The sequence below is a fragment of the Schistosoma haematobium genome, chromosome 1 (assembly GCF_000699445.3).
Source record: "Schistosoma haematobium chromosome 1, whole genome shotgun sequence".
In the NCBI taxonomy this organism is placed as follows: Eukaryota; Metazoa; Platyhelminthes; class Trematoda; order Strigeidida; family Schistosomatidae; genus Schistosoma; species Schistosoma haematobium.
Window position 1 is genome coordinate 81,425,107 of NC_067196.1, and position 16,569 is coordinate 81,441,675.

Sequence of the window (16,569 nt, forward strand, 5' to 3'; positions counted from 1 at the left end):
AAAACAGTAAGATGTGACACAATCGTTTTCATGTCTTTTAGGTTTTGGATGAAGCCTGCACCTTGTTCTTTCTTTCATAATGACCTTTGCTGAGCAATACGTTGATGATTGATTTAAGCCTTTGTTTCAATAAAAGGCTATTTGAATCACCTTTAAATGGTAAGGTGATGTAGACAGGCTTTTTTTCTACCAAGGCTACAGTAGGTTTCACTGTTCCATGAACTTTCCATCTATATATGAATTTCAAAGGGTAGCCATTTTCCACTAATGATTTATTTCGCAACCTAACATTATCATCAATGAAGTCATTTGTACAAATACGATCAAGCCTGTTGAATAGGCACCTTATCTTACCCCGTTTGTATTGCACGGGGCAATAACTATAATAACTAAAGCTGAAGAAGTAGCCATCCGGATGAAGAGGCCGGAGTTATGCGTACAAAATAAATATCTTCAAGCACTCCTCTTCCCCTGGCCAACCTCAAGGCCAATTAATCAATAGTAATCTTAGCTATCGAATGACCTATTTTGACTATTGTACTTACAACCTTTCGTAGTCAAATGTAATAGTCTCTGTTATCTTTATTCACAAATCTTTTATTATATAAATATATATACCTCCTTATTACGTTTTACTAATTTTTCACACTAAACATTTGGTCGAATGGTAATAGCACTATTATTTCTCTGACCCTATCTGACCCATATTTATTCTGATCACGAGTCTTAAATTTCACTTAACCTATAAGCTAATTCAAGTTAACATTCTATGGGTCAGCTAATAGTCCAATTGATAGATATAAAGAAAAAACGACAAACAAAATGTTATTTTATGTAAGTCATATCAGGCATAACAATTTTATTCTATCAGAAGGGTGGTTTTGTGGATATTATAGTAATTTAATGGTTGAGTCTATGAGTCAACTGAAACTAGACCACTATGGAAAACCTGGAATCACTGGATGGCCGTTTCTAGTTTGTTTGACAATCCTAAATTAACATGCTTTAACTTTAATAGATGCGCTTTATCCTTAACCTGGCCATTTTACGGATCACTAATTTGGATATATAATTCTAGAACCTGAAGAGAATTTATCCAAAAGAATATTTTTCGTTCAAATATTAGTCTTTTAACATGGTAGGGATTTTTAAACGATTGATATATATCTACTAATGAGTAGGCATTTATTACTGAATTTATTCTAGCATAACAGATAAAAGTGAAATTATTGACTATTGAATATAATGAACATTATTGTTTAAATTAATGATTAAAATATTCATCTTAATAGTTGAGATCATGAATCAGTAGAATCTAGGCCACCATGGAAAACCTGGAAGCACTGGATGGCCGTTTCTTCCTACTGTATGACTCCTCAGCATTACCCATCCACGACCTCGCCCCCCGGGATTTGAACTCATGATCTCAACTATTAAAATTACTACAATCTCCACAAAACCCCTTCTGATAAAAATCACTTTATCATAATGATTCATTAAAAAAATACTATCGATACATTGTAAATTTGATTGATAAAGTTTAGTCATCATTTCATATTTGACAATATGATGATTATGGATAAATGAAACTAATAACTAATAGTCATAGTTATGATTTCCTACTGTTAATATAGAAATCTAAAACAAACATTCATACATATAGATAAATAATAAAATTAATTAAATTAAATCAAATTTCTATTAACTGATCACCGGACTCTTTTAATTCATTTCGTACATCTTTTTTTAATTTTTTAATTTTTTTTGGCGGATATTCAAAATCATAAATTTACATATTATTTAACAAAACGATATTGTACATTATACAAGAACAGATTGAAATGATATTTGATTTTTATTTTAATTAATCTGTTAAACTTTCAACGAGATTCTAATTTATGGACGACCTTTGAACGAATCTTAAGCGACCTTGAGAAACGTTAGCCAATCAGCAAACAGTCAGTATAGAGTAAAACTATGTTATACAAAACCAAGGAAATAAAATGGATATACTTCTTATACGTGGTTCAAAAACTTGTCAAGGTTAGAAAGAGGTTCGGAGGTTTTAAAATCGTAATGCATGCAGTAGAGGAAATCACCCATACGGCTACAGAATAGTCGGCCTGTGGAGTCATGATAAAGTAACAAAAACTCTTTCAGCGTCGACCAATTAGCTTCAATATTATTTATGTGCACTCTGGTTGTTGAGTGCACAAAATGCTACTTTTGGATAACGACACGATGCACATAATCAAGCCTATGTAGGAGTCTGTACACTCTCCAAACGTCCGTATATATTGTAGTACCTGGCTGCAGCCAGTGTCACTGGTGCTTTTTTTCTCCAGTTCGCAATAATTGTCGCAATTCGCCTAAGAAATTATATATGCGGTTTTCATCACGAACTGACATCAGCTATAATGCCAGAAATGTATTTAGCCAGATGGATGAAAGGCTTTCGCGTTAAAATCCGAGATCTATTATCTTATACCTGATTGATTCGTCCACAAATTATAGTCTCGCCGTTTTATTTGTTATAGTCATTTTGTACAAAATTCCCTGTGAACCGATCGTACGTTAGCATTAATCACGGAAGTTGGCGCCGTAACCTTGAAACCTCTAAAACGCCTCTAATTGGCTCGTTCATAAAATAGAGTCTCGCCAAACTTTCTAGTGACAGTTTTATAGTTTTTACTAATAAATAAGTAATTTATTAAAATAAATTGATGAAACATAATTGAAATGAATCGTTTGACTTAGTAGTTAGTGTTATATCCTTACAGGAATAAGGAATGGTAACTTTTGAGAACTATTTATGGAACAGTATGATATATATTTATTGTGTCATTGTTGAGCAATTAAATTATTCATATATGTGTTCCTCTTATTACAAGCTTTATTTTGATTTATAAACTATTATTATACAATTTACCATTCTTCAGTTATACTCAGTTTACTAATTACAGTCTGTTTGGTTTGTATGTAAACTCAGTATGTTTGAAATACATGATTCATATCATAGACGCTAAGATTCGAGATCTGAACTCAACAGGCAGGGCTTGGTAGGAAGAAGGATCGATTAAAACTCTAGACTACTTGTACGGGTTTTAAGCCTCATTGGTCCAGTCGGTAAATCATTGTTCCCTAATTGGCGGTATCATTACGTAATATGCTAATAAAACACAAGGCCACACGTTATAACACTTAATAAAGTGATAACATTTTGCTTTCATCACAAAAATCAATATGGTTTACTTCACTTAAGAATTCATTTTATCTTAAAACAATATCTTATACAATAGGATGTTTAAATCATTTATTCTTCAGTGAGGTATAAATTTCGGAACTAGAAATAGGGATAAATAATTCACTTGATGTTTTTTACCTGTATATTTAGGACTGAAATTGATCAATTAATTTAAAACTTCACGCCATTGCGCAAGCAAGTGGCTATCAGGACTCAGTAGATAAGTGGATAACGCGATGTCGTTTGAGACGAACAGTTCTGGGTTGGAGTCCCAGAGTGAACATCAACTATGGGATGCATGTACATATAGCTGACAAGTCAGGAATAGGAGGAAATGCACGTCGTGGATTCCACTGCTAACCACTATCCATCTTTGCTTAAAAATAGGGATTTTCATCAATAAACAACAATTTTTCTTAGGGACTACTGATAGTTATTACTGAAAATGTTGTTGTTGAGAGAGTTGAATCATTAGTGATTATAACCTAGTGATCAATAGGGATAAATATATATGCTAAGGAAGGTAATTTGTCCAAGCTTTAAAATTTGCATTCTTATTGCAGAATTTATTTTATAGAGGGAGAATAAACACAAGGAATTTCTTATTTTACTATACCCAATACTATTTTATTTCATAGTTCATATCACAAACTTATCTTATCTAAACCACTACTGAAGACCAGAGTTCACTGGGTATTTGTCACGTCTTGCTATGATGTTCGTCAGGAAGGCTCATCCACCTTATCAGTAGGAACGAACAGAGGACTGTCAGTTACGCGTGAGAACGGATAAAATTTAGATCACTGAGCCATCATCCAATAGAGTACATGTCTAGCTTCAGTCAATCCGTAATGTTGCGCAATTAGCTCTCATTGCCTTGGGTGAATAACTATCTCACACTCGACAATGTTGATCTTTTATGCATAATAGTGTTTAAATTTAAATACAAACAAGCCCTAGTACTTATTGGAAACGATGTTCGCCTTGATATTTACAGATTTCTCAGATTGTTTCAGCACCATTATTGATCTGAAATTATTCGCAAATTTATTTTAGAATATTAGTCAGACGATAGTAATTAAGAAGCATGTTACTGATAGGAAAAGGAAAATTGATTGTACTTAAGGGTTCATATTACAAGAGTTATTTGCTGCTGAAACTGCTCTCATGATCTCACTTAATCATGTAGGAAACATAGGCAAAAAGGAGGTTGACCGGAACTTTCTTTTACTTTTATTGTCTCAATATCAATTAATGACATGAAATATTCAGACAATCACATAGGATAACACTAAACACTGAAAAAATCATAAAATGTCTCACAAACTATTTGACTACTAGTTAGTAGCTAGAAAATATGTCTCAAATAAATGTTTTATTTTATTTTCAGGTGACGGAAATACTGAAATTGATTCAAGTCGTATTCTTACAGAAAATTTCCAATTATCCTATTTCAACCCGGTCAAATCAGCACATTCGAAATCCTATAATATGAATATGTTGTTAGCAAGACCAATCTATGTAGCAATGGGAATATCATTAGCTATTCTTTTATTTGGCCTTATCTTCCTATCATTTGCCTTGTTGTTTTATCGAAGGAATAAACTGGTACATATTTCTAATTGTCGGACAGTTTGTAGTTATTCATGCCACAATAGAAATAGCATTACTTCACCTATCAGTGAGAGAGTTATCTGTAAAAGTGCTACAGGAATATCAGAAAATACGGAGAGGCTGCAAAATTGGAATCAACCGGTTTCTGTATTTCCAAATCAACATTCAACAGATGAACCACTTTTATTAAATGGTATCAGTTCAATTGAAAGCATAAATCCGTCCACAGATTATCGATCGTCAACACTAATTAAAACAGGAAGTAACTGGTTGAAACCAACAGGTTACACAACATCATCAGAGTGAGTTTGGTTTCGTAAATTCATACTAATTTTCTCCAGATGTATTATAAATGTGTAAACTACTGGTTAGTAGAATGAATGGTAATTTACTATTAAAATGAAGGTAACCACCTGGTTATTCAGTACTTATGAAACTCAAGATATTTGGTAGATTTAAAAACACGACAGTGAATAATATATTCAGTGATGTGATCTGAGAGATTAGATGAAGCGTACTGTTAGAGTGGATGATGCTTAGTTCGAGTAAACTTGTAAATTGTGAAGAATTACCAGTCACTAAATAAAATATTAGTTTGAAATGATCGTCCAATACTAATATCATCTAGAGTATCATGAAAGACTAAGCAGAATATGATGCCGATAATCTCTTAGTGTTATAACTATCTAGTTTGTAAGAATTCTTCAGCTAGCATTAATAAGCGAATAAGTTTAAAATCTATGTAACTAGAATAATATATTTAACAAATCCATCTGAAAATATTGTAAATTATTAGAATGGGGATTTGTGGAGATCCTAGTTAATCGATGTAAGCTAAACTACCACTGAAAACCTTGAAGCACTGAACATTAACACTGACACTATTGGATGCTGGCTCAGTCGTTTAAACATTAAGTGTTCGCTCGCGAGATCAAAAATCTCGGGTTAGAATCCCTTTGTTGAGGGATCGGGGATGCACATTACTGAAGAATTCCATACTGAGAGGAATCACCAATCCAGTGCTTCCAGGTTTTCAGTGGTGGTCTAGCTTACATCGACTCATGAATTCAACCATCATACTAAGTTAACCCTTCTTAATTTCATATATTAAATTTTAGAAAGAAAGAAAATGTCTATAAAGAGAATTTATTTACATATTACTGCAATCATTGTATATGCTGTTATTCTAATAATGATAACAATGTCAATAATGATATAAATGATTTTAGTCATTCAACAAATAAAGACTACAAATCATTTATTAACTTATCACAATTCAATAAAAGAATTATGACTATGGACAATACAGAAAATAATTATATTAATAATAATAATACTATTAATGATCATCATTTACATCCAGTTCTATGTGAAACAAGTGAGTTTAGTTTAAATACAGATAATCAAAAACAAGAACCAAGTAGTGTATCTACACCATTATTTAGTATCCATTCATCATCTACTCATCAATTACCAGATTTTATTGAATATAAAAAGTTAAATACTAGTAATCATAGTTATAATAATAATAATAAATCATTATTAATCAATGATCAAGATACATTTATATGGATACAAAATCAACAATCACATAATCAGAATTCAATAAAACGTCAACAATATAATTATTGTAATCAAAAATTACAAAAAAATATCAATTCAATACAAAAGAATACACAACGTCGAATTCATTCAATGCTTAATGACTTCAATGAAAATTGTTCTGATTCTGTTTATTTATATGATATTGATAATAATAATAATAATAATAATAATAATAATAATAATAATAATAATTCGGACTATGAACATATTAAGACAATGCCAAAACAGAAATTCATTGATATGGAAGCAAGAAAAAGTAACACAATACAAGTAAACAGTAATACTGATTCAGTCTCTCCTATATTACGTAATGATATAAGAAGAAATACAAATTGTAGTAATAGTAGTAGTGGTCATTTAGAAAATGAATCGATAAATCAACAATCTGTATTACCAATTCAATTTACTGATTTATTTTTTCCTCATTTACCACCACCTCCATCTTATCCACCGCCTCCTTTGCATCAACAGCACGAAACTCAACAAAAATTATTGACATTTTAAATCCTCATAACTTTACTAATACTAATAATAATAATAATACTAACAGTAATAGTGATAATAAAGTTTTAAATCATAAAAATACTCTATTTGTTGACTTACATCGATTTGATATACTTTTACAACGTCAAAGAGGTACTGGAAAAACAAGTAGCGGTGGTGAAGATAATAAGACAATAGAAAGTGAACAATCTGATATAAATCAAACTTGGAAAATGTCCGGTTCAAATGAAAATAGTAGTGAGTTGAATACTGTTATCTTAGATCATAGAATTATTCCTTTAAACAACAATAATAATAATAATAATAATAATCAATTTTCTAAATGTTCAACTGATTTAAACAAATTAACTGGACATAGAATTCTTGAAACAGACTTGATTGGTTTGGCAACTTTTCGTAAAGCTGATGAAAAAAGTGTAGATTTAGTTACACCATATGCACAATTTGATTTATCACCAGATTCAAGTATGTGTATAACAGCTGAATAATCAATAAAATATTATGATAATAAAAACAAAACAAAACCCCCAGAATATTTACATTACATTACTCCTCTTTTATAATATGAAAACATATATATTTTAGTGTATTAAACGCATACATAATCAAAATGTAAATAAATTCATTTTACATTTGTCATTAAAACTGTACATTTTCACTTAATTTATACATAATGAACAATATTACTTTTAGTATTAGCCTTATAAACAAAGATGGATGATGGCCGATGGCCGATATTGGAGTACAGAATGTGTGTTTCATCCTATTTGGAAATAGTCAGATGGATGTATCTGCATCTTAGAGTTGATGTTCATCCTGGGACTCGAACTCAGAACTGTTCGCTTCAAACGACATTGCGTTAACAACTTATCTACTGAGTTCTGATAGCCAGTTGTTTGTGAAGATGGGACGTGGCTATCAGGACTCAATAGCTAAGTGAATAACGCGATAGCATTTGAAGCGAAAGGTAATGGGTTTTTTGGTTTTGAACATGCAATCAGGGTTAGGATTTCTTAAGATGATAAGAGACAATGATATTGTCTCGCTACTCGATCATCTCAGAAGTCGAAGATGATGAGATGTGGAAGTAAATCGAAATTATGGGTCGATGTCTCTTAGTGTATGACATTTAAGCTGATTAGTTATCGTGGGAGGTGAGCAGTATAGAGTATCTAAAAGTTGTCTGGTTAGGAAGTTCAACCGAGCTCCTTTAGTTATTGATGTGTCCAGCAATAATACTGTGCCTGGTATCATTACCGAAAACCTATAAAGTTACGTATTTTGGGGATTTATTTACTGTTGGATTCTGATTGGTTGAGTCTTTGACAAATCTACCCTCTATATAACGTTTGTACAAAACTGCAAAGGCTGAGTTACGGTCAAGCATGTAAACTGTTTCGAATATATGTTTAGCAATAAAGAAAGATGGGTATTTGTCATCTGCCATTACTGAGTCATTTGACTTTATTTGTTTTTGGAGCCACTCTGGTACATGTTCAGATATTCTAACTTGAATATCACGAATACTCATCTTTATGTTTATTTGGACACATACAAGTAAATTGGAAAACATAGGGATTTGAAGAGCAATCGTTTACATTCTGTGTATATCTTCGGTGAACCACATACCTTGTTTTAAACAGAATATTAGTCAACTATGGTTCGTGTCTTTACCATAATTGTGTATTCGAGTCACCACTGTAAGGTAAGGCGATATAGACAGGCTTGTCTGATTTCAGAAGACTAGTAGGTCTCACTTAAGATCTCATCGATTGCCTTTTTTGGAGGATAAACAATCTCACTCAGTGTTTTGTTTAATAAGCTCACCTTAACTAGATTAGTATCATTTATTTGGATAGAAACAATCCTATTAAATAGCCATTTATTATCTTCCATTTACCTCTCAATTTGGCGGGTTGATCATTGATTTTCAATAGAAATACACCTTAACAAGTGAATATGTGACCAGACAGTTCGAAGTATATTCAGCTTACATATCACATGAGTGAAAATAGCTTGATCTTGTATTTTCTTAAATTCTGATGTAAACTAAATTAGAATTCATAAAAATTTGGAAGACAAAACTCATTTAATGTTGCTAATTAAAAGACCATTTCAGTTTTTCTTTATTTCAAGACGGTATTTTGGAAACTGTAATCATTAATTGTGCATGAATTGACTTACTGATTAACTAAAGTTGAAGGCCATTAAACTTATTTAAACTATGTCTATAAATCGTATGTTTAAGCGTTGAGTTAAGAAGTATAATGCACTATCTGGTATCTGAATATTTTTAAATAATAATTTGAATACAACAGAATTATAGGTCGATAATTAGTGCTAATTTCTTAACAATAACAACAATTTATTTAACAGACATGGTTGAAATCCATTTGTCACAGCTACTTACTACAAGTTTTGGAAATCTATCTTGACTAGTGATTGGCTACAAGATAGATTTTCGAAAGTTCTAGTGAGAAGCCATGACCAGTGGAGTTGGACCGTGTCTGTTGTGAAGTAGTTACTCACTGATGACAATGTGGTGATGGTGGTGGATTGGTTGAAGTTAGACATTAACACCGTTGGGTGTCAGCTCAGTGATCTAGATGTTAAGCGTTCGCGCGCGAGACTGATGGTTTTGTGTTCGAGTCCTTTTGGTGTGGGATCGTGGATGGGCACTAATGATGGGTTCTATAATGGCACGAAACGGCCGTTCTAGTGCTACCAGGCTTTCGATGGTTTTCCAGCATTCATAATATCAATCTAAACTCAACAATTAGTGCAGCGTTATACTGATAATAAAATCATTGTCAGACTGCCAATTGAAATTCTCGATTCTGAAGTGAATACGTTTGTTGAAGTAGTGGGTAAATCAGTAACAATAGAGAAAACGTCATAGAGCACAGACAACTGTATGTCTGCCAGTCTCTTACTCTTCTGATTGTTTCGATATACATGAGTTCCTAGGTAAGATTGCTCGACGATATATTTAAATTGTTTAACACTCAGCTTCTGTATATGTACAGCCAGCTGTTAGGTGACACGAAGAATACGTGCTGCTCACTGAGTAAAACTGAAGAAAATTGATGCTTCTATCATGAAAAATAATTCAGATGTCATTAATCGTGACCTATAGTTTACTGCTTCCTCAATCTTATCACGTTTTGCCAACAGGGAAAGAGATTTATAGAATAACTTAATGTTTAAATAAGCTATGTATTTTCTGGAACTACCAATCATTTACATTTGTCGTCGATCAATCATTACTCACTATCTATCCTCTTAAATCACCGTTTTTCTTTCCCAAATATATAAGAAGAGATCATGTTGTGCATCGTATGACCTTGAAGAATGCACGTAGCTATGATGGTTTGTGTTTTGGCTTTATTATGAAGATGGTTGATGATAGTTTTTTGAAATCTCACAAAAGCTAGCATATGTTATTTAGTGAAATACTAACCATTCCCTTCATTCTTCCGTATATATGGGTGAGGACTCTCATACATAAGTATTCATTTTTGAAGAGGAAAATGAAGAGACTCAATAATATCGTATTTAATGCATATTATCTTACGAAGAAGTTGCAGGAGTAAAACGGAAATCATGATAGTTGACTGTGCCAACCAGTATATCATTGTTATTATATTTAAGTGATTCACAAATGTTATTCCGGAGGAATTACTATTCTTTAGACAGGTTTGACCAAGCGAGAAGTCATCAGTATCTATTAGTTCGAAGCCTCATACTGAAAATTCAACTTTTCCACGTTTTCTCATTCATAATTATTCATAATGTGTTTATGCAAAGAAGATAACAAACCAAAGTATATTTATGTTCTTAATTGATTCATACAAACAAAAAGAAATCATCTTAATAAATTAAAACAAATGTGTTTGTGTGTGTGTGTACAAGTAAGGAATGTAAAATAAATAGATTTAATGATCCGACTGAATTTTCGATCTCTCTGAATGACCTTCATGACCTGAAAACAAAACACAAATAAACAATGGTATGTTATGTAATATTGCGTTCACAAGCTACATAAGACAATATAATCTCCAATAGCGGACAATATCAAATCGTGCAGTTACATACCATGAGACGTGATTGTAACGAATTTGTAATTAATTAGATCTTTAAAATTAGATTCTCATTATGACTTTTACAACAAAAACTGACAGATTTGGCAACTGGAGATAATAAAATCAATATTAATTAGGCGATGATGAATGACTTCTGAATTTTATAGATGTTCACGAAACGATAATGAGTAGATCCATAAAGTTTGAAGGTTCACCAAAAAATTGTTTTGTATATTTACTTGAGTTTTTTTAAATATTTTGTAGTTTCAAGATCAACACAAACGAATATTAACTGCGATTAAATGACAGACGTTTTGTTCTAGCTTAGGATTCTTCAGATGTGGGGAAGTGTGACAAACATACTATCGAATGGATAATTTCCAAGTCTCACAAAAAATAACACTATAACTAGTTATTAAATGAAGTTGCAAACTGAATTAAAACAATTCTTCCGAATTTCTATGGCTTTACAGTGGTTTGGAATAAAATGACATTTAGACTATGTAAATATTCTTCTCAAAAAACGTTACAATGTATATTATAACACTGATTAGTGAAGAAACTGGAATAGTTGTACAATCTCACAGTTACACAACAAATTGATTTAAATTATTAATTTTACAACAGTATTTGAAAGCATAGCCGTCATATCCTATTTAATCCCCAGGGCACTTCATCCAATCAAACACAACCATTTTAGATTATAGTTCATATAAGAGTTGGCCATATCACATTGAAACGATCAGAACACCTGGTTGGCTTATACGAACTCATATCACTTGTGGAGTAGACGAGATATCGGTCTACTAATCTAAGGAAGAGTTTACTGAGCAGCAGTTTGCTCCGTTCTTCCATATTATTGTGCAACATGGTCATTAAGAGGATGAGATATACGTAGACTACGGGTATTACATTGTAGGTGTCCAAAAAGCATTGCTTGTGTACAGTGAGATTACAAAACAAGAAATGTTTGGGTTAGGAATAAAGTATTAGGTAAAAATGAGAAATCAATTGGTGAGGTAGTATATTTACCTCAACTGAGGTGGTTGGGACATGTGTTACTTTTGCACAACCACTCACTTCTTCGACGAGCAACGATGTATGGTATAGGTGTAGATTGAAGGAGAGCTAGGGCCGGACAAACCAAGACATCGCATCAGTCCATAATCACACTGAATATTGTAATGAGACATATATAGAGAGATGCAGATACCTGCTTGAGGATCACGCGATTATCGTAACTAATAGTTGGACACTGGAATGAATGGTTCAAAATTGTTTGCAAATGATCAGGTAGATTCACTCCCAGTATTTCCTTAGATTTGAAGTCTATAAATGTTTTTTAATTCACTATTTTATAATTTCATCTTGAATTGTGTTTTGGATACATAATATTTTCTATTATTACTGATACTACTACCATCTCTACTATTGTGTGATTTGCCCTGACAATTTCATACAGACGGGCTAATGGGCTATAGCAACTTGTATTCACGTGACAGATTTTACGTTGCGTTTGACTGATTGAAAATGATTACATAGATTTAAGATGATGAATTGCAAAATAGTCGAGATTATTGGAGCGTCGATGATACTGAGGAAAACTTTAAATTGAGAATATGGCTGGAAATTACAGAGTGGAACTCAAGGTCTACAAGAAAATAACGAGTGAATGCATTCACGCTGTTTTGACGAGTTTTAAGCTGTGTGACAAAACGCATTCGACTGCTAATCGTGGTTTTCGTGTGGAAACCAAAACCAGGTAGTCTATATATACCTACGTCGCTCACACCAATAACTGAATGATTTCAATAAGGCTAACATCTGTTATTAATTTAACAACACTCAAATGAATATCTATACAAGTAGGTCAAAGTGAATCTACTGTTCCACTACTTAGTAGTTAAACAATGCTGAAGTGTCGGTGACTAAGCGGTAAGAAATATCAATTACAATGTGTTCTGTAGTGGTATTTACATATATCTATGAACGCAATGTAAACTATATTAATTTCAAGGGAAACATAGTTCTCATAAACTTTATATTCTTATCGCATTACCTAGAAAAGAAATATTAGTGTCAACAATTTAGAACAATGTTAAAATAAAAGTTATTCAATTAACGGAACATAATCAACAAAGTGGTATGAATATCATTTTACTGAACTCAACATAGATCAATAAACAAGATAAATCTAATTCAAAGTATGTAAATTGTGAAACATACTTTTTCACATTGATTGACATTACTTGGAATTGGTTATTATCATTAAGGTTAAGGTTTCAAAGCATTCGATGATAATTACGACGATGTGTCCACAGAACAACAATCATCGGATTCTATAACCGATGGCATTACATTGTTCGACTTATCATGTGTATTATTTGAAGTATCAGATGAATTTTGTCGAATAGCTGTATATAGATTGGGCGAAATGTTAAGGATGGGAAAAAGACATATGAGAGAAGTAATTGAATAAATGAGTGAATTCATATCATTAACAAATAAATAACTCAATAAATAGAATACTTGGGTTATTTTGAAATATTGGCCAACCGAAGCCCCTAGTAATGGTGACAACTTGAACCAATATACACTCATGGCACGTCCAATGTTGTTAATGGGTGACTGGTGTTGTGTTCATTTAGAATCGCTGACGATTTACACGTGTTTTACTTTTATTATCGTGAGAAAATCTAACGTCAACATATATAGTTTAAAATCCTGGAGGACGTAGTACTTTCACTACTGTGTTACACTCCAACAGCGAAACCAAAACGACAACAGGGTATACTCTGGAGTGAATCAATATGAACTTCAATCTTCCTCGGAGTTTATGAACACAATCAGATGTATGAGGCACAAAAGCATATAACTCTATTCAATATGAAGTTTTCAACAAATCTGTCTTATTAAAGAAGACGTATAAGAAGCATACTATATTGTAAAAATGATTTCCGGATAAAAGTGAAGCAGTGAGCCAACAGTTTGCCAAAAGCTGTCATTAGAAATTGCATTTATTGCGATATGTTAGGAATAACGAATATTCTTATTTCTATTCAGTATTATGATAGAAATACTGATGAGACTAACTTTCTTGACTCGGAGTAGTCAAGCATCAATCTAATTTTGTCACATGAGAATAACGTTACGTTAGGGTGATAAGATAAGATAAGAGCTTACTTTTGTGTTGGGTACGCTATTTGAGATGGATGGTTTAACTGTGGGGGTTTCAATGATGTTTTAGTAAGAGTTTATTTAGTTCGGTTGATGTATAATTATGTGGATGACTGATGATTTCCATATTCAATATTAATTCTCCTAATGCCGTAGTGTTTAGTCAGTGATATCTACAGTGGAATCAGGCACATCGATGGATATTTTTGACATTTTCTCCGTACATATTGATCAATGTGATAATACGGATATGAATTTAATTGGTAAAGTGTCAAAATATGCAATCTAGTAAGCTAAAAAAAAACCCAGAAAATTTCTTGAAGTACGGCATTCAGGTTACCTAACATATCGAAGTGGATACAAATGATCAGTTTTTATGATGAATCAACCAAATGATGATTAAATTGAGAGTAATAATTTATCATAATCTTCTGAATTCTTCATGTCCCTTCTTTCTCTTTCAAAATTTATTACACTGGATTAACATCTTGAAACACTCATGTTTACGATTACTGCTTATACTCTTACTATCTCTACCACCATGAGATTTGAATCGACAATTGTATCTGTATGCTATTGTGTTATGACAACTCGAACTGATATACGTACGTACGAAGTTCTACGTTGTTGACTGACTGAATAAATGAATTATCATATACTAAAAATTATTTTTGTTCTAAAATATTAATGATATGTGCACTCAATATTCAATAAATCAAAAAATATTTAGGGCAATAACTCACCTGACTTAATTCTGCCTCGATGTACAGGAAGTTTTTTCGAAAAATCTACATTCTTAGCATCGATTATGTTCGTAGATTTTTTTAAAGACTTGAAAGCATCTGTCAATTCCGTAAGCATTTCTATACTGGGAGATTTTAAATTATGTTTATAATCAAATGAAACTGATGTTGATAATCTTCTGACAGGTTTCACTCCTGAATTTTAAGTAAATTCGAATGTAATTTTTTATAAATAAGAAAGATATATACAATCAGGACAGAAGTTATGAAAATTATTTATCATTTTATAAATTTTGGGGAAGAAAGATGTGAAATTTAGGGGCTTGACTTATGAAACAATAATCTCCAACTCTAGCAAGAAAAATAAAAGTTTTCCAAAGACAAGGTAAACACATTGTATGAATTTGGATCCGCCAATGTTGCTAATGTCCTTGGCACAGAGAACGGAACATAAACAACTAATATAAGAGCAGAAGCGGTAGTGGTAGAAATACTTACGCCTGTTACTCCTAGTCGAGCATAGGCCACCGATCAGCATTCTTCGACGTAATAACATAGATCAATTACACAGAATATGATTACAGAAGAATCAGTTGACGCAGTAAAAAAGTAGAACACGTTTAAGATGTAGTAACACGCAACAGATATGAAACTAACATAGCTACAAATAACAACAAATTAAGACATCACAGAAAACAGCTTCGTGTAATCTAACAATCAAAACCATAACAAAATTACTAAGTTACAAATGTGGAAAGATCAGTGGTAAAATTAATTTCTTAAAAATGAAAAAATTGATTTTTTAATTAATTACAGCAAAACGAAGGATCAGTTATCATTTCGTGAATCACTCATTTCAACAAAGTACCAATCGGACTTACCTGAATCTTTAAGTGATGGATCCGAATAATTAGCACGCATAGTGGAGTTCCGTTGTAAAGACGATGGAGCTGGTGGAGGAGGTGGTGGTGGTATTGCAGAACGACATTCTTTCTCAGATTCCTAAGAGCAGTGAGAGAAAGTATCAACTATAATCACGTCATGTGAATAAAAATGACAAATTAAACTCAAGTACAACATCATCCGATTAGACTGATCAGACATTATGTTTACATTGCATACATACCAAAAAACATTGATTTTCCACATCCACATTGAAAAGAGACAATGAAACAGTCACAAATGGAATCCGCTCACCATAGAAATATAAAACCACAATAATACATTTACTAAACACAACTCAATATTTTAAACGAGTTAGTCAAAACGCTAATGCGTGCGTAGAAAGGAATCTAAGGTCATTGTGACTGAAAGAAAAACCAGCGCACACAGTACAGCTTCCACAAAAGACAAATGACAAATCGTGTGATAGTTTTCAAAATAACACTGATCACTGTTATTAGTCTATTCTACAGGTCAGAATCAATGGTAAATATATTTATTTTATGAACAAGTAGGACATAAATTATCTGAAAATATTGGCTTTAGTCTGTCCGGCGCAAACTCAGTGTCTAGAAGTCCATTTATATCTCCGCCTTCAGCCCTTCTAGGTTCACTGCTAGTCCCAAACTCGGATAAGGATGCAAGTTTGGGCATGGGT

General features: G+C 32.4%; 2 protein-coding genes across 2 annotated transcripts in view; one reads left to right on the forward strand and one right to left on the reverse strand.

Moving 5' to 3' along the window:
- WC2_3 (blue light receptor) overlaps positions 1 to 7,839 on the forward strand; it is a 71,670-nt gene extending 63,831 nt beyond the window's left edge. Inside the window, exons 4-5 of the mRNA XM_051209826.1 lie at positions 4,635 to 5,160; positions 5,977 to 7,839. Coding sequence (XP_051075289.1) covers positions 4,635 to 5,160; positions 5,977 to 6,967 — 1,517 coding nt within the window. The 3' untranslated portion in view covers positions 6,968 to 7,839. The remainder of the gene's footprint in view (positions 1 to 4,634; positions 5,161 to 5,976) is intronic.
- Positions 7,840 to 10,229: 2,390 nt separating this feature from the next.
- On the reverse strand, positions 10,230 to 16,569 carry MS3_00000942 (uncharacterized protein). Its single transcript, XM_051208505.1, has 5 exons — positions 16,167 to 16,569; positions 15,851 to 15,971; positions 14,970 to 15,164; positions 13,276 to 13,463; positions 10,230 to 10,949 (listed from the first exon to the last, which is right to left on the reverse strand). The coding sequence occupies exons 1-4, from the start codon at positions 16,167 to 16,169 to the stop codon at positions 13,351 to 13,353; spliced, it is 432 nt and encodes a 143-aa protein (XP_051075291.1). The 5' UTR covers positions 16,170 to 16,569; the 3' UTR covers positions 10,230 to 10,949; positions 13,276 to 13,350.